Raw genomic sequence first — 19,017 nt, forward strand, 5'->3', positions numbered from 1 at the left:
AACACACTCCAAATTCTTGAAAGGACAATAGGTATTGAAAGTAGTGGATGGAAAGTTTTGCCTTACTTGTTTATAACCCAGACCTTGCTCCTTCTGAGTATTATTATATTTGTTCCGGTCAATGCTGAACGGCGGTTGACATCAGAACATGGTTTAAGAAACTTGGAAAAAACGGCAGTCAAGGATTTTCAAAAAATCGATTTTATTAATTTAAAGTACACTTTAGAGTCCAAAAAGTATTATTGATTGGTGGAGAAGTAAAAGAAAATATTTCTGTTCACTCCGTTATAGTGTCGAACTGTTCGGGGCAGTCGGCTTTAAGCTTTAATCTAACTTTAAACGCATTTTTTCGAACTGCATCTTTCTAATTCGTTATATAATCAATTTATAGCTAAATATTTTTGGCAAAATTTTACTTTTTTTAAAAGATTGCTACTTTGAAAACAAAAAAAATATTTAAAGTTAAAAGCTAACACAGGTTCCGAAAGCCCTAAGATAAAAGTTTTTGACTTGTCTTCATCATTTTGATACATATTTTTGGCTAATTTAAATTTTTCAATTTTTTTTGTAAATTAGAAATAAAATTAAAAAGAAGTTAAATTCAAAATTAAATTTTTTAATTACAAATATACATAAGTATATTAAAAAGAACCCCTCGTATCGACCTTTTTCAACTAAGAAAGTTTTGAATACTATTTGTGTGAGTGAGTGTGTGTCTTTAAGCCAAAGCATATTAGATCTCTTTCTGTTTATACATACTCGTTTATATATCTGTACTTATGTATATAATATTATATGTACTCGTATGTATTTTTCTAAACGCATGCTTATTAAACGATTTACCGCTATGGCGGTGCGCTATGAATACTTACAACAAAACACACTTAAGTGTGACCAATTTTTCACACAATAACTGGGAATTGCTGAAATCACTGCCCTTACAAAACTGCAGCACAGACAGCCGAAAGTAACTGAAAACCGTTACAAGCGCTCTCCTATCCACCTTGATAAGGTAACACAAAAAAGTCGTGAGTTTTTCTGGAGGCTTCAAGAAATGCCTTGCCGTTGGACACGCCAACACAAACAAGCATACATGTAAATCCATAGAAGCCCAAGAGTGTTATGTAGATATATATGTATGTAGATATCAATAAATATATATTGTCACCTGCACTATAATAGCAACCGTTCATTCTGCCGGCGGCATTCGGTGAACAAGCCAATTGTATATTGTGATAACTGAGTGACTGAGTAAGTGTCGCGTTGAAGACGCGGAGGAGCGGCGGGTTGCAGGGAGTGCCGAAGTGTGGTAAGGTGACACCGCGTCCAATAAGTGGTGCGCATAAACGCAAAAGAATGTCATTGAAAAGACGCGGCTTCTTTGATACAGCCATCACTATTTAATGCCAACGATTTATAAAAAGTCAAATTCAAAGCGTTTGAAAAAAATAGAATGCCGCCCTTGTCATAAATTTATCGGCTTGCTTGTTGGAGTTAATAGTTGACGGCTGATTAATGTTTGTATGTTTTTGCCATAAATATACCGACAAATGTATGCACAAGTTATATGTATACCCTTCTAGGATGTAGACAGACGCTGAGCAAAAGCAAAAGCTCAGCTGAAATGCTTAGACTTTTGTTTCGAACACAATAACTAGTTGAGGATTGTTGAAATTGAAAATTGAGTGTGACCACTAAAGAAGACGCTTTCAATATAAGATCTCGGCGTATAATGTGCCAAGTCGTTTTAAAAGGCAGTCCGAGTTGTTACGAACGGCGCCGAATTGACTCTCCATGATCTTCGTGTACACTCTCAGCTACGGCTGATATACTATATGTATTTTCTTCACTGCGTGCTGAACGTGGTCTATTCGAATTTGAAAAGGTACCTCTACTTGGATCACCCGTCATATGCGCATACAACTCATTCTTTGCTATTAACAAGATCTTAAATTTAATTTGACTTTATACCAACATAGTACAAGGTTTGTTTCAAATAATTGACACTTCTATTATATTTCCAACAGAGAAAACAGAAGGAGCCCATTGCTCAAAGCTCAATAGCACCTAATATTAGAAGCTATCGAAGTTTACATGAACCTTACTTAGGTTGGTTATATGCACTGTGTATTAAGGTGAGCCAAAAAGAAGTATCATCTAATGGTTTATATCTAAGTATATTTTTTTTGAAAATTTTTAATTTTTTATTTGAAAAAAAAAAAATTCTTCTGAGATAAATTTTTTTTTTTGCAACTGCAATTAGGAATATTTTTTCTCAGTATATTTCAACATAACTTTTTTTTTGGTGTGAAAAAATCATAATTTAGAATACGCTCACTTTTTGCATACTTAAATATTGGAATTTATTTAACATTTCGACTATTTATATCATAACATTTGATATTATGGCACCTGCTGTTTCATTTGTTTCTACCACATTACATATATATACATATGTATATATTTACATTACATGCTTATATGTATGTGCACATTTTTATATGTAGAGGCAATCTTTCATAGCGATATCAGCACATGTGATCGAATAGTTTGTTGTTGTAGTAGGCACATCACACTTGGCTTCCTTGTGGAAGCGCCTCTAATTCTATAAGATGATGGATTACCCGGCGCCAGTGTTATTCGAATGTTTGTTATCAGCAAAATTTATGTGAGAAAAAAATAAAGTGAAGAAATAGCTAATTAGCTATTTACATAAATACACATACCTGTACATATGTATATATTAAGGTGCTGAAGAAATATAAATTTGTAATATTTTTACTCTAGTACAACATTTTCATTCTCTTATGTATGTATGTGATATAGATATAATATAATATGATGTTTGGTAAACTTCTGTTCTAAGTTAAAATAATCTGTTCATATATACATACGTATACATATGTATATGTAGATATATTTTTATGCGGTAATACATGTTTTTCTAGCCTTATTAACAGACTATGTTGTATTCCATATATTAAATTTTGAGTGCTTTCAGAGACATACATAGCGGTATCCTTAAGTGCCAAAGAACGTACGAGTACATCAAAAAAATTGAGCTTCTTATTGTCTATGATTGTAGGCATACAATCTGAAGCTTCCACTATAAGATATAACCAATAGATAACCAATAAATAACTGATATATCCAATATGTAACCTATATATAACCAATAAATAACTAATATATCCAATATGTAACCTATATATAACCAGTACATAACCAATATGTAACCAATATATAACCAATAAATAACTGATATATCCAATATGTAACCTATATATACCCAATAAATAACTAATATATCCAATATGTAACCTATATATAACCATTTTATAACCAAAACTCAAATTTTGTTTCAATATGAGTGGTTTCTGTTATATCGTTTTCCTTCGCCTGTAACCAAATGTACCCGTAAACTTACGAAAAGTGATGTTACGTTTTTTTGCATTTTAGGTAATGATACGTATGTAGTACATATGAATATATGTATGTATTTATATATATTCATATAAACCTTTATATATACATACATATGTATCCCTTCCAATATTGTGCCGCAGATATCTGTAATCTGATATGTGCGAGCGTTTCGTCAAATTTTGCGTCAACTCGCCGCCCAAGCAATCGACTAAACGCAACTATGCGCGTTTCTATCGCGCTGAAGGAATTAAACGCGTTTTTATTAACGCAAATAAAAGATAAGATATCCTCGTTTACTTAGTGAAGAATGTGCAACCAAGAGCGGCACGTCACTGGATTTTATTTCGTCGATTCCACGAGTGCTTTCGCACACACAGTTGACATGCACCCAAGCAAATACATAAAATTCTCACAAGTGCCTAGACACCTATCTATTACGCGTATATTATGTAATTCGTGCAAATCGAATGGCTAAAACAACCCCACAGCGCACTTGTGACCCTCATGCCTCACGCCGCGCAAAGGTCACTTCTATGATATTGGTTAAGCCAATATTACTCAAATTCGGTTAGCTGCTTTGTTTTGACTTCATAAAGAGCAAGATGAAATAATATACTTATACAAAGCAAATAAAACCAATACATTCAAACTATATGTGTGTATTGGTGGATAGTGGGAAAAGCGGTCAAGAGAGTAAGAGTGGAGTTAAAATTGCAAAGGCGCGTGTTTTGACCGCACGCTAATGCGGTTTTCTTGTAGCGTCGTCCAGCGACTGCACAATCCTCAACTCATGGCAGGCTGAATTTTATGAGAAGTGACATTTTAGGTGTGCAAATATGACAGAACTTCATGTCAACTCGTTGCCAGTGTGTTCTAGTGAGAGCTACGCTCGCTCGAAGATAAGCACATGTATACATTGCTAGAGGTTTATTTATGTTTATATTCCGATATACTATATAACTACGGTATATGGCGAAAGTATCATGCCAAAATTTTCCTATGCGAGATTGACGCTTTGATAGCTCCAGCTCCAGTATTTGCCGTATGACCTAGTAAAACGGCCAATTGACGAACATTTCGCTAACCCGCCGGTCCCCGCCGAAAAGGTGATTAAGCAAATAAAGATATAAAAATACATATCTACACACGCATCGTTGTAGACTGGTAAAATATGGTTGATGATTGAGGTGAAGTGTTTATTAATTTAAGTTTCTTTATCGCGCCATAAATCGTAGATTGCGATACAAATCTTACAATAATAATATTTAATAATTGCACACGAATATTTATTAAGTCTATCAAAGTTGAATACTGTTCAATCCTCATAAAAAAATCGTATAACAAATTTACACTAAAAGCAAACGAATATCTAAAATGTTTAGTGGAGATGACTACAGTACTTTGTTTATACAGTGACTGCTGTGATTGAACGGGAGCATTTATTACATTTGGTTTACGAATATGAGGATTATCAACAAATAAATCAATATTAAAAGAAACAGTTTTCTAAATTGTTTCTAGCATTTCAATCAATTTACATATAGTATGTACATATGTAGGGTTGCCACTTTTTTGAAAAAAAAAATGTTTGAAAATAAATAATTAAATGTTAAAAGAAGATTTAAAACTTTTTTTGAGCATTTCAAATCTATGCGTAGGGTTGCCACATTTTTAAAAAAAGAGAAAATAAATAATTAAATATTAAAACCGGCAGATTTATAAAATTTTTCGAAAAATTTGATCCTACATACATATACATACATAAGTAGAGTTGCCACATTTTTTAAAAAATTAATAGGAAATAAATAAAAATATTAAAAAAAACTAGGCTTATAACTTTTTTCAAGCAGCTTGATCTTAGACGTAGTGTTGCCATATTTTTGAAAAAAAAAATATGAAAATCTGAAAATTATTCGTAAGCAGATTTAAAGGGTTACATGCTGTATATTCACTTGAAAGTCAGAGTAAACGATTTTTTCATGATTTTTTTTTTTAAGTGGGATTACCTTCGAAAAAAGTTGTTGATTTCGATCCTATACGTAGGGTTTCTCTCATTTTTTGAAAAAAAAATAACGGGAAAGCTCTGAAAAATTTTTATAAACGGATTTGAGGGTTTATACATATGTCACTTTTTCTCAAAACTTTATTATATCCTAATACTCCAAATAATTGTAAATTTAACTCGCTGAGCGCTAAGCTGCAAGAATATCTCCAAAGCTTTCAGTAACACATTTTTATACAGTTATTCCTTAGCGATATGTAAATTTTAGTTCTTCAAGCAAACCACTTCTGTACAAAGCTAGAAGGCACTGTATGAATTGTTTGCATGACAGCTATTAACAGTTGGCGCTTAAAAACCTACAAGCAACGAGACTTGGCACGAATTTAATAATACGTTTTCAAAACTGTTAGCTCGGCGCACACAGCGACTTTGTCACGATATTACAGAAAACAAAAAGAAAATACGAAAAAAATATTAAAAAAACACGAAAAACAAAACTGAAGTCTAACAAACTGGACTGTTCGCTGCCATAGACAATTCGATACGACTCGGGTCAAGTTAACCCTAAACATATTTATGACACACACACACACACACTCACAAGCGTACAAATGCATACACACGGCTGATTTGGTTGTGGCCAGTGATGTTATCTGGCATTCCTGGTGGTCACTTTTCAATCTACAATGAATATCATTTTATTTCATTTCGTTCAACTCAATTCAACTACTTTTCAAAAATGTTGGTAATTAATTCATTTCACTGCCTGTGGCTCTGACTCGCACACTCTATAGACTATATATGTATGTATGTATGTGTGTATGGCTTTGGCTGTGTCAATTTATGTGTAGAACTATGACGCTCGTGCTAGCTAGTCAAGAATGCTTTTGCTCGTGTGTTGTTGTTGTTGTTATTGTTGTTGCGTTTAGGAGCATACCCACATGCATAAGTGAAGTGAAAAAAGTTTGTGGAGTAACGTCGCGTGATAGTGTCAAGAAATATCAAAACATCACATCAAATAAATGTTAACTACTCGAACCGTTGGTGGACATTTGGCGGCGAGTGACTGGGGAGACGCCCGTTCAAACTGTATTAGATAGGTTTTTTTTACACTTTGCCTTACATTCACTTTGCATATGCATATGGACGCGTTTGGTCGCGTTCGTTTTTTGGTGAAATGCTTGACAGACATAACGTCTGCCTAGATATATGATATGCAGTTATGCTACGCACACACAAACACACATTTTCAGTTAGCGCTTTCATAATTTGGGTCTTTTGTTTCTATAATTTTTATCCTGAAATATTAGTATTTGTTGTTGTACTGCGTTGCTCTGTGGTATATGCAAATTATATATGTAAATATATTTCACTTTCCACTTTACACTTCATAATTCACTTAGCCAGTTGGGGGACAATGACGGGTGTCTAACTGTGTAACATTGCGTGATTGCATATTTTGTAAGGAGGATAGCAGTTATAAAGAAAAAAATAAAACACCAAAAAAAAGTAGAAAAATAGGAAAATATAAAAGATAAAAGATAAAAAAATTAAAAAAAAAAATAAACAAAAATATTTATAAAATATGAAATAAAGAACATTAAAAAACTATAATTAAAAATAATGTTTTTTATATGAATAGTATAGAGAAAAAAAATCAAAATTGAAAACAAAAAAACAAGATAAAAAATAAAAAAAAAAAATAAAAAAAAAGAATAAAATAAAAACAAAAAAATGGAAAAAAAAAATAAAAAAAGTATCAAAAAAATTAAAAGTAGTAAAAAAATAAAAAAAATTAAATAAAAAAAATTAAATTAAATAAAAAAAAATTAAGTTAAAAAAATTAAATTAAAAATTAGAATAAAATTAGAAAAAAATGTTAATTATATAAGCTTTTAATAATAACGCTAATTGATAATAAAAAGTGGCAGTTGGAAAAAAGTAGTTATTTCTTCAAAGCAGCAACGAAAGGCAATTCACATTTAAATTTTTCTCTCTTAAACAAATGCATATAAAATATGCATATAACAAGATTCCAGGAATAGTTAGTTTTAATTTTTAATTTAATTAAAAAAAAAATAAATAAAATATAAAATAAAAACAGAAAAATAGGAAAAAAATAGAAAAAAATAAAAAAAAAATAAAAATTAAATTAAAAAAAAAAAAATAAAATAAAATTAGAAAAAAAAAATAATTATACAATTATTTCGTAATAACGCTGAATGGCAATAAAAAGTGGCAGGAAAAGTGTAAAAAAAGTACTTAATTCTTCAAATCAGCAAATAAAAGTTGCCACATTGCATATTTACATTTTTTTAATAAAATGCATATAAAATATAAAAATAACTGCATTCTAAGAATAGTTATTTTTAATTTTCGTTTGTCTTCGTTAAGTACCACCTACATACACGCACACATCCTTACTCACATACATACATACATACATATGTATCATATATACCAGCTGTGTTCGCCAGTCGGCACTGTTTTATTTGACAAACTGTCACTTCCGGTCATTTCAAACACCTTGGAACAGTTATCAATTGATTGTACCGTTCTAATTAGAGATTTGCTCAACTGTCAGGCGCCCAGTTTATTTATAAAATATTTCTTCACTTCTTCCATGGTTGCCTGATAAAGTTATCAAAGTGTTTGCTTAGTTTGGCGAAGGTGTGTCAATTTGTTTTCGTTTGGCGAAATATTTTTGTCGGCTTTGATGGTTGAACGTGCAGCTCTCCTGCTTTTGATAAAATTCATTTTAATATGTTGCGATGTTTGATAACTAATTCAATTAAGAAACCGCTAAATTTTCCCAATCATGGGTTATTTGCTATAATTATAAGTTTGATAATCATGTTGGGTTATTCTTATTTTATCATATTTAGTTCACGTTATGAATGAAATATTTTAATAATCATGCAATCATTTTAATAATAATGAAATATGTCACATACGCACCCAAATATCCGGCTTAGTTCAAGAGGTCTCGAGGTTGATTTCCTAATATAACCGACAAAATACGTTAGTTTTTAAGAAACGAAAAATTTACGCATTATTATTTTTATAACCTGATAAAGGTATATCTTGGAAAAAGCTCGTGAAAGAAGGATCGACACATACATCCTTGTCGATTTCAAAACTGAAAATTTACTTTGAGCAATACCAAAAGCTCCATCGGTATCGGGAACGACCTTTCCGAGCCGTTCGATACTAAACAAGGTTTCAGGCAGGGCGGCTTCCTACCGTGCGACTTCTTCAATCTACTCTTCGAACTGCAGAGCTAAACAGAGAAGCTAAAATCATCTATAAGAGTGTATAGCTGCTGATATCGATAGTTCTGCTTTCTCCAGACTTGTTAAGGATGCGAAACAAATGAGTCTGATAGCAACGAACAAGACGAAATATATTCCGTCATCAAACAAACAGTCGTCGCACTTGCGACTTGGCTTCCACGACACTGTTGACAGTCATAACTTCGAAGTCGTAGATGATTTCGTCTATCTTGGAACCAGCATCAACACTAACAACAATGTCAGCCTCGATATCCAAAGCAGAATAACTTTTGCTAACAGGTGCTGCTTCAGTCTGAGTAAGCAACTGAGAAGTAAAGTCCTCTCTCTACGAAGAAAGACCAAACTCTATAAGTTACTCATTATTTCCATCTTGCTATATGGTGCAGAGGTATGGACGATGACAACATCTGTTGAGTCGACGTTACACGTTTTCGAGAGAAAGGTTCTGCGGAAGATTTATGGTTTTTTGCACAATGGCAACGGCCAATACCTCAGTTGATAGGAGTATGAGCTGTTCGGGAGATACGACGACATTGACATAGTTCAGCGAATTAAGAGACAGCGGCGTTGGCTAGGTCATGTCGTCCGAATGGATGAAAATACTCCAGCTCTGAGAGTAATCGAGGCAGTACCATTCGAGGGAAGCAGAGGCAGACCAGGTGGAGAAGCGCCAGGCTACACTTGGAATCGTCAAACAGCAAAAAATAGTTAGAAGTATCGAACAAACCTCTGCATGATGATCAAAGGCTATTATGAGGATAAGAGTAAAAGGTATGCTAAGAGTTTGTAAGGGCTTCAAGTAAGTACCATATAAGGGTGGACGAGCAGAATATTGTGATATCTGAATCAAATAGTTTAATGATTGAAGAGGTAATATAATAGAGCATCTTGAGATCTAATAAATGTTCTATGGTAGATCAGTGAGTTTTAAAATATCATACTTAAAGTTCACCAATATCATTTAGAGGAACTATTTGGGTCTTACTTATTGTCTATAATGCAGAAAGTCATGAAACGAAATGCAAAATTTATTCACTTCTTCATGACAAAGTTCATTATAAACCAACTTCTATAGTTTGACTAAACTTTCGATATGGACATGATAAGCAAGAGGTGCCAATGAAGAGATATTGATTGTTTTTATTATAGATTTTTAAGAAAAAGTACTGAATTATCCGAAAACTAGTTTTTTCAACTTTCTAATTTATTTGCTTAAATGGCTTATTTAACATTTATAATGATTCGAATGAAAGTGAATGCAAAAGTTAACTCACAACAAAAGAACAAAACTTTGTTAGACTAGTTGCTGAAATTATATGTATGTATATTAAAAGAGAAGCCATATCCACTTGTTGAAAAATTAATACTGAAATTGAGAATTAACTCTGTCTACAAACTTACATAAATCCAGTTTTAAAGCGAATATTCTCTTTTATTTTATTTTTTCATATAAAACCCTTAATGATTAACATATTGAGCGCAGTACGAGTAATTCCAGTGTATCTCTTCTGCAATTTACGCTTTAGGCTGTTACACAATACGAGTATATAAGCTAACTACTAACGGCTTGAGTGTTTTCGAACATAACATTGGCTACCACTTTCAATTATTGTGCTGATTATGCTGTTCCTTAACTGAGCCTCGCTCGCGAATGACATGACAGATGGATGAGCCATGCTTGCAAGCCGATAGCTTTATGCCACAGCACAGTGGTCGCGGTTCGAGCAAAAAGGGGAATTTAATTTATGTTAACTTTTTATGGGGTTATATGGTTTACGAGTTTCAAAAAATCTATTTTTTATTGTAATAGTTTCGAAGATACAGCCTTGAGAACTTGTGCGCTTGAGGCTAGCTAAACTGAGTACGCCGTCTTTAAAGGCATTTTTCTCAAAACTGTTTTTTTGAAATCGGTTGGCAAGATTTGCTCATGAACTACTCAAACGATTTTCATGAAATTTTACATACATAGGTCTTTGAAATACAATTCTAAAAGTATAAAAATATTTTTTTCCAAAAATTTCAGAATTTTTTTTTGTTAATTGGGTATGTTTGTAACAGTAAAAATTTCTAATAAAATATTTTATTTTTTATATTAATTTTTTTTTTTTTAAAGGCTGCTTTTTACCCGAGAAAACCCATCTAACCCCCTAGCAACGTAAGTCATAATTATCGCCTTATGAAGTTTCGCTCATTTTCACCTACTCGTATATACATATATGTTTAACTACATGACTATTTTTTATTTAATTTACTTACAATATTGCCACACTTAAACCACTGTGCATCAATTGCAGTCGTTGTCAGAGTCCTACGTTGCAACGACAGCTCGGCTGCCTGTTGCAGCACATTTCAATAATCATTTATTTGACAAGCAACTTGACTTCCAGATCAGTAAAAAAATGTGCCTTTTTCAGTGCTCCTTTTTATCTGATTTGCAAGTCTTATTGGCTCGCTTTTATTGCGTGTGCGCGCCTGCAGGCCGAGTGGGAACCACAAACATACAAATATACAGTAAAACACACATACACACAAGCGGCCGCTGCAATTACTTATTGGCGTCACCATCTTCCCTGTCTCGTTGAGTGTGGCGTTCTCATTAATTACACATTACGATTCATGTAAATGATACTTTTTAGCACCGATAAACGCTTCACACAGGTTTATTTGATCAATTATAGGCTTTTAACTTTTGCCCGAGAGATTGCGAGAATATCACACAAATATGTATAGCATGGCATTTACTTATTTCTTCTCTAATTATTTGCATATTTTTTACATTCAAAAATAGAATTTTCATGCACATTCCCTTCTTAATAGCACAAAATACCTGCCGCCACATGCCTCCCACCCAACCAAAAGGGCATACATGTGGGCTCGTCTAACTCTTCTGCATTCCGCACTGCCGGCGTACAGGCTAATTTTGACTTGTTCGCACGAATTCCTGACAAGTGACAACCTGACTGCACCGAATTGACAAAATTATCTGAAATATGCAACATTCGTGAAAACGTTCCGTCATTCTAAAACAGCGATACAGCGGAGGAGCAGACTCTAAGACGTTTGCCCAAATGCCGAAGCGAAAAAGTCGCGGAGGCGCGTTTGTTGTCATTTGCGCGAAATATGATTGTGCATTTATGTACAATACATATGTGTGTGTGAGTGTAGTTTGGCAACGCGAGATTTTTATTTTTAGGTGACATACCCTCGGTTGGACGTCCGCTGGTTAGCGAAATATCTTGCCTGTCAATCAGTTGCCAGCGTCATCTTTTTCTTGTTTTCTTAATTGTTGTGTTGATTGTTGTTGGCATTGTGTTTGTTTCCTAGTCAGTTTACAATGCATATATTTTCATGTATGTAAATTTGATTTCTTAGTGTTCGAAATAAAACTTGCTTTTTGGTCAGGTCGCGAAGCGTTTTTGAAATATTTCAATAATTTGAACGGGTTAAGTTGCTCAATATCCTAATTGAAACACACAATATACATATTTATATATGTATGTGTATATATAACTATTTTTAATAATTATAGGAATGCTTTCCCTCACAGAGATACATTTTTTTTTTATTAAAAATTTCAAAAATTTGCTTCATGAAAGTTATGAGGGTTGAGTCATATCACCGATGAGTTAGCTATTTGGGGTACTCTTGCCACGCTCACATCGGCATGGAACCGAGTTATGCCATATCTCCGTCCGTTTTAGCACTGGACTTCTGGTGTGCTTAGCAGGCGATGATCGATCGTCTGAACTACTTGACCTTAGCAAAGTCTTACATTTGGCGAACCAGCTTACTTAGCCGAAGCTGATATTAATCTATTATATGGGAGTTTCAGGCAACACAACAGATCGGCGGTTTTAGGTAACACAATCGACCGCTAAACCTAACCTAACTTAAGAAAACATGAAAATTAAAAAGTGGCGAGATAATTTTGTATAACTTTCAAATCAAAAACATAAAATGTTTTGTGAATATAGGGATCTTTAGATACTTTTGATTGGTCAAGACACCATATAGAAAGGTTAAGATACCAATAGTCTCAAATAAAATATTTTATACACGTATGTATAAAGCTTTTAATCTTTATAATGAGGTGTTTTAAATAATGTCTTTACTGAATTTTTACTTTAAAGAAAATAATAAATCAAACCAGACTTTTATGTTATATGTTTAGTGTTTTTGCTGTAGCTTACAGGACTTTTTCACTGGAAAATCAGAAAAAAATAATTTATTTAGTATGTTTCTTCTTGATAAGAAAATAAAATATTTAATAAATAAAAAATGCATATTTTCCGATCTAACGTGTGGAATTATTTTGATAGTTAGTTTCCTTTAATTCCGTAGCCGAGTTCCAGGAGAACCCTCTAAAAAATATAAGTGGCGGTGAGGAAGATTTTGCTTCCAAAAATTATCTAGAATAAACGCTGAAAATGATGATAGATATAGAGATATCATGGCTATAATGATCAAAGACTACTAAAGTTCTTGATTTTTGAAAAAAATTGCCGGTTCTAAAAAAAAGACAGTTTTTCATGACTGGCTTAAAAGATCGGAGTTATTCCTTTGATTATTACTTGTAGAATATATCTAAGAAAATCCTGTGAAAACCATTTAAGGCTTTTGAGCCGATTACTTTAAGTTAAACAAAAACATAATACATACATTCTATAAACGCTTATATCTCTGAACTATTTGACCGATGAACTTTCAGAGAGAGACTTTACAGAAAAGAGTTTCAGATATTGTAGAATCTATAAAGAGAAAAAACTCCTTATAATTTCTTCACAAATAATCAATTAATCCGAAGTAGCCTACATTTTGGTTTCTACAGAATTTTTGTAGAGCAAATCCCGAAATTTTCTGTGTCTTCTAAATCTTGAATTAAATTGAAACTACCGATTAAAATGCTCATGTGCTAAATAAATTAGTGAAGGCAAATATCTTTGTATGAAAAACTACTAAAAAGAAATTAGCAATACTCCGAAATTTTCAAAATAGCAATCTCATTTCAAGTTACCGGAAAAAGTATGAACAAAACATATGTATATGAGAATAAAGTCTGAATTTCTGTTTTCTGAAAGATCACATAATTTTTAACTGGTACTGAGATAGTGATAATAACTACTGTTAATCTTAAAACGCTCTGTAGATCTTATGTAAATTTTTCCAAATGATTGGCAATTATGATGATTAATAAGTCTTTTATGTGTTTAATTTACTATTTTATTATTTTAGTACATATTGTCTAACATTTTTCCAAATACTGCAATATCTTAAAAACTTCTGCAATTATTTTCAAAATCTTTTAAAACAGAATAAAAGAATAATTGACACACCATACATGGCTCGAATATGGAGGATGGAGTTAGTACAGGTCTTTTAAGTTGCAGAACTACTGCAGTATATTTCGAGCTGGGGTCTTTGTTATTGCAAAAGCGGCAAGGCTGGCCTCTAATACACTTGCAGGCAATTCCAGAGTCAACATCTATGTAGACAGTCAAGCAGCAATCAAGGCACTAACCTAGCTTCGCATATTGAAAAAAGGTTATTGGGAAGCAGGGCAGCAGTGAAAAGTGCTGCCAGAAGCAAGCAACTTAACTTCTACTGTGTGCCAGATCACAAAGGCATCGAGGGAAATGAAGTAGTGAGCGAGGTTGCCAAAATTGAAAACATGATCAACTTTGGAAAACTCATGCATTGTCTATACGACGATCTCGACAAAAGCATGGTAAACACAATCAAAACCCGATGGAACGAGCTACGTGGGTACAAAACTGCAAAAATCATGAGTAAAACGATAGATCGGAAGTACACAAAATTTCTATTGGCACTCGATAGAGGAGACTGTAGGAATATGATCGAAATACTAACTGGCTCGCAGAATAGGCCGTACAGATCGAGAACAGTGCAGGAAATGTCTGGATGAAGGCACCTGGGAAATAATGAGGCATCTCTTCTGCACTGGTCCCGCTTTGACAAGACTATGCTGTAAGCATCTGGAATTCTACGGTATGATACACTGGAAGTGGTATAAATAGTGAAGCCACAGAGTCAGAGTCTGTTAAAATTCGGGTCAAGCGCAGGCATTCTATAGGATGGCTACTCTTCAGAGACCTAGTAACTGAACCCCAACTGATATCGCAATGGACCTAAACTGGTCTATTTGTGGCTTATTGATCAGACTAACCTAAGCTAATCATATTGACATACAGAGAGATTACAGGCTCTATAACTATGAAGGTATTTTTATATATAAACAGAAAAGAGGAATCCAAGAAGCAAATTCTTATACTCGACGCATAAATTCTTGGAAACACCTGTGATAGTTACTTTCGTGAGTACCAGAGTACGTGAGTAAAGAACCTAGCACATGTAAAGATTTTAAATTTCACAATATTGCCTCTACCACTCTCTTATTATTGCTTATCGCTTTGGCTGCAAAAGCTACCACGTGTGCTTTACATTCCACTAATTTAATTATAAGTAGAGTTGCGATAATTCGATAACGACTATCTCAAGAGCACAAGGCAAGTAGATTACGATGTGTATGTATGTATGTAGGTGTATGAGATTAATCAAAATAAACAAACTTGTTAGTTATAATTTTTAATTGTTGATTTTAGGTTTGTGTATGAAATGTTTTAGAATGTGGAAGAGGTGTTTCAGGAGTACGAATATTTTTAGAGTGGTCCGAAGTCCTTTCGATGTACATATATGTATGAATGTGTGTCCTTTCTTAGTTTTACGGACTACAAGTTTCCATACATTCCTTCAATTGTGAAAATTTACCGTTTTTGGCAATCTCTCACACATTTCCATGAAATTTGGATAAAAAAAATCGCGCACTCACCTTGTGGTTTGGGTACATTGCGCTTCAACTGCATCCACTTGTACGTTGGCAAGTTGCTGGCTTGATTCGGGGATTTGTTGTGTGAGCCGGCTTGACTAGATGAGGAGCCCGGCGATGACGGTAATCCTGTGCAGTCGGGCGAGACAACTTGCTGGCTGCGTGAGCTTAAGCACGGTCCATTTGGCGAGCCATGTTGTTGTTGTAATTGCGGTTGATGTTGTTGCAAATGTTGTTGCTGTGTTTGTGGTTGCAGCTGATGCGGATGTTGGGGTGGCGCCACCGTTTGCATGTGCGCCATATTCAAGGGATGCATGCCCAGCGACTCCATCGGAATGCCAGCATCCATTGTGTACCCGCCACCCATGTGCTGATGATGCCACATTTGCGGTGGTGATTGTTGTTGACTTGCTGACATGGCTTGCTGCATAAGGGGTTCGTCGAATGGTAAGCTTGAGCCGCCGCCATACGCGGAATGCAAGACAGCGGCGTATTTTTCCTCCACATTAGCGCCACTGCCGCCGCCAACATTATTTACGGCGGGCAACGAGGCATAGTTGTGTTGCATTTGTTGTTGTTGTTGTGCGTGCGTTGGCGCATTTTGATTGTACAAGCAATCCAAATTGGTGTAGCTTAAGCCATTTTCGGAGCTTATGATTGGCGCATCAATTGGCGCCGTTGGATTACCGTGCACCGCGTTGGACGCGGACGTCGGCGAGTTGGTGGCAGGTGGTATTGCTGCCACTGCAGCCGTTGCATAATAGGAATGTACCGAATCGCTTTCATAGTAAGAATCTGTGGGCGAATGACTGGACGGGTGCAAAGGTGTGCCTGAGGCGGTACCCGCGCCAGCGCTCGAAGAGGTCGTAATGCCATATTCGGCGGCGCTTGGACTGAAAAGATGTGCGTGCGGGTACATCGATTGCTGCTGCTGTTGTGCCTGCGACTGTTGTTGTTGTAGTTGCGAGCTAACAGCAGCGTTTTGATTGAGGACCGCTGGTGCTTGCTGCAACGAGGGTGGTGGGGGCGTTAATTGTTGTTGCTGTTGTGGGTAATAGTTGGGCGACGAACCGTCCGTCACATAGCTGGCATAACCCAACGGGTGTTGGTGGTGGTGCGCCTGGTGGTGATGCGTGGGCATGGTCGCGGCCGCAGCTGCCGGAAAATAAGCGTTGGGGTAACCAGTTGAAGAGACCACAGCGGCCATATCGGCGGCGGTGGCGGCGCTGTTGGCATGATAGCTATTCTGATGATGAGGGTGGTGATTGCCGTACATGCTGCTAATGTCCATCATATTGAAAAGCCGCCAAGTTTGAGTGGGATATTGAATACACACGGGTGCAAGGGTTCACGGCGTATTAGTCAGCTATGCGATTTTGTTTTCTAAAGTTCTTTAAATGTAAGAAGCTTGCTTAAGTATGCACTTTCACTTCACACGCTTTGATTTTGAATATGTTAGGCACCTATTTGTATTTGTATTAGTATTTGCACAAATCTACGTTTTACACAAATTGGCACACAATTGATTACTAGCTAAGCTTCTAATATTTGCTAACAGTACAAAAACACCATACACTGCTGGCAGTACATTGCGTTCAGCCGAACACGCTAAGCGTTTAGTTACTTAGAGTAAAAAATTTAATAAATTTTTTACACACTTTTCAGTACATACAAACACATACACATATAAGCTTCGTGTTCGGTAATGCAGCGTCACGTCGTTACACGCTCTATGAGTTCTACATTGAAAATTTCGTACGACACGCGCTCACAGCACACTTTATTTAGTTAACACCGCACAACCAAATCGTAACTGAATCAGAGCACGATTGCTGGCGAACTACATGGCCAGCCACGGCAACCACTAACGCCAACACCAATGCGCGCTAACACAAACATCACTGTCCCACCACCGCTGCTGATAAGCCGCAGAAACCCGGTTGGACGCGAGCTCCGCCTCTTTACGCTAAGTGAAGTCAGCCACGGCGCCGTCTCTCTCTAACAGCACACGAGCTGCCTGCGTGCATGCTGCGAGTGAGTGCAATGCAAGAGTGCGCACATTTGCTTCAATGAGCAGTTGTCGTCATATGCTGGCAGGGAACTCAATGGGTCCTGTGATAATGCCTAAAATCAGCAGCAAATTTTTTTTCTGTCCGCAAATGTTTGGGTATTTGCTTTTCCAATAAGGTATATACATATGTATATGTATGTATATAAGTATGTGCAGTTGTATATAAGAATGTACAGTTGTATATACATATGTGTGTGTATATATTGTTTTTGTTAGCACCTAGTACGTGCGTAGTTGTTGTTCAGTAGTTCTTCTAGCTAGGAATTAGTCACTTAAGTCAAACCGGTTGTTTTGTTGTTTTATTGGTATTTTGGGTTTCGCTTGGAACGCCCCTGCGCACTTTTTTGTTGGCTTACCTTTAACGCAAATATTTCTATGACAGTTTGGCCAACGGAAAGGGAATAAAAAAATTCATAATAAAAAAATTAATTTGTTTAAATATTCATATCCTAGAGCATAAGCTGTGGACACGAAATTTCAAGGTGCAGCAATTGGCAGTGCGGCGGCCACGCAGTTGGAGTTCGCTTTGGCCACAGATGCTGGTCACAAGCGCACAACGTATATATATATATATTTCTACATATACATACGTACATATGTAAATACATGCATATTCACTTTCCTAAATGCTCAGCTTATGATATGAGCCTTTGTAGCAGCAGCAGGAAAACCTTTCGCCAGTGTTGCTGTTGTTGGTGCTGCTTAACATGTCATGTGCAATTTACGCGTCCGACAGCTATGCCCCATGGATTGGCATTCAGAGAAATCGTTTTTTTCGCAGCACAGTGGGATTCTTACGCATGTGCTTATTAAAGGTACGTATATGCACCTACAAACATACCTACATACATGCATGCCAGTGGCTGGAATGCAGCTTCAGCTTTGGCTCTTAAGGATATGGCTCGCTCAGTTATTTGGCGGCTGTGGGCGCACCGCTTGACTATCGCCTGCCACTTCGTCATAACGGCGATACTTTATCTCACTTATTCCACAGACAGTTGCTGTTGTTGCTATTGTTTTATTGGTACCTACTGTTCACAGCGTCGATATCTCAATTTTGTTCCTCCTGTTTTGCGCACCTTTCAAACTTCAGTCCGAAGTACAAATATTCCCTTTTGTGTTGTGCAGCGTGTTCATGTATGTTTGTCCTCTGTCTGTCTGTGTCTTGTGTCTTTATCTAAAGACCAATATGATTGACATTTTGAAAACTTCTGTCAGTAATTCATGCGGCTGTAGTGTGGTAATTTCTGGTTGGGCTCCATTGGGCTGGATTAACATGTTTCAAAAGAAGCAAGGATATATAGATGTCTGTACATGTTCATATGCAAAATTTTTATATATGTATGTGCATTTGTATATGTATTCCAATAAGTATCCAATA

The 19,017-nt window shown here is 35.5% G+C and overlaps 1 protein-coding gene across 1 annotated transcript in view; it reads right to left on the reverse strand.

Moving 5' to 3' along the window:
* The window catches only part of LOC105222630 (homeotic protein labial), a 41,318-nt gene extending 23,881 nt beyond the window's left edge, over positions 1–17,437 (reverse strand). The window contains exon 1 of the mRNA XM_049447846.1: positions 15,569–17,437. Within this exon, the coding sequence (XP_049303803.1) occupies positions 15,569–16,859 (1,291 nt within the window). The 5' untranslated portion in view covers positions 16,860–17,437. The remainder of the gene's footprint in view (positions 1–15,568) is intronic.
* Between the last annotated feature and the right edge of the window lie 1,580 nt (positions 17,438–19,017).

The sequence above is a fragment of the Bactrocera dorsalis genome, chromosome 2 (assembly GCF_023373825.1).
Source record: "Bactrocera dorsalis isolate Fly_Bdor chromosome 2, ASM2337382v1, whole genome shotgun sequence".
Classification (NCBI taxonomy): domain Eukaryota; kingdom Metazoa; phylum Arthropoda; class Insecta; order Diptera; family Tephritidae; genus Bactrocera; species Bactrocera dorsalis.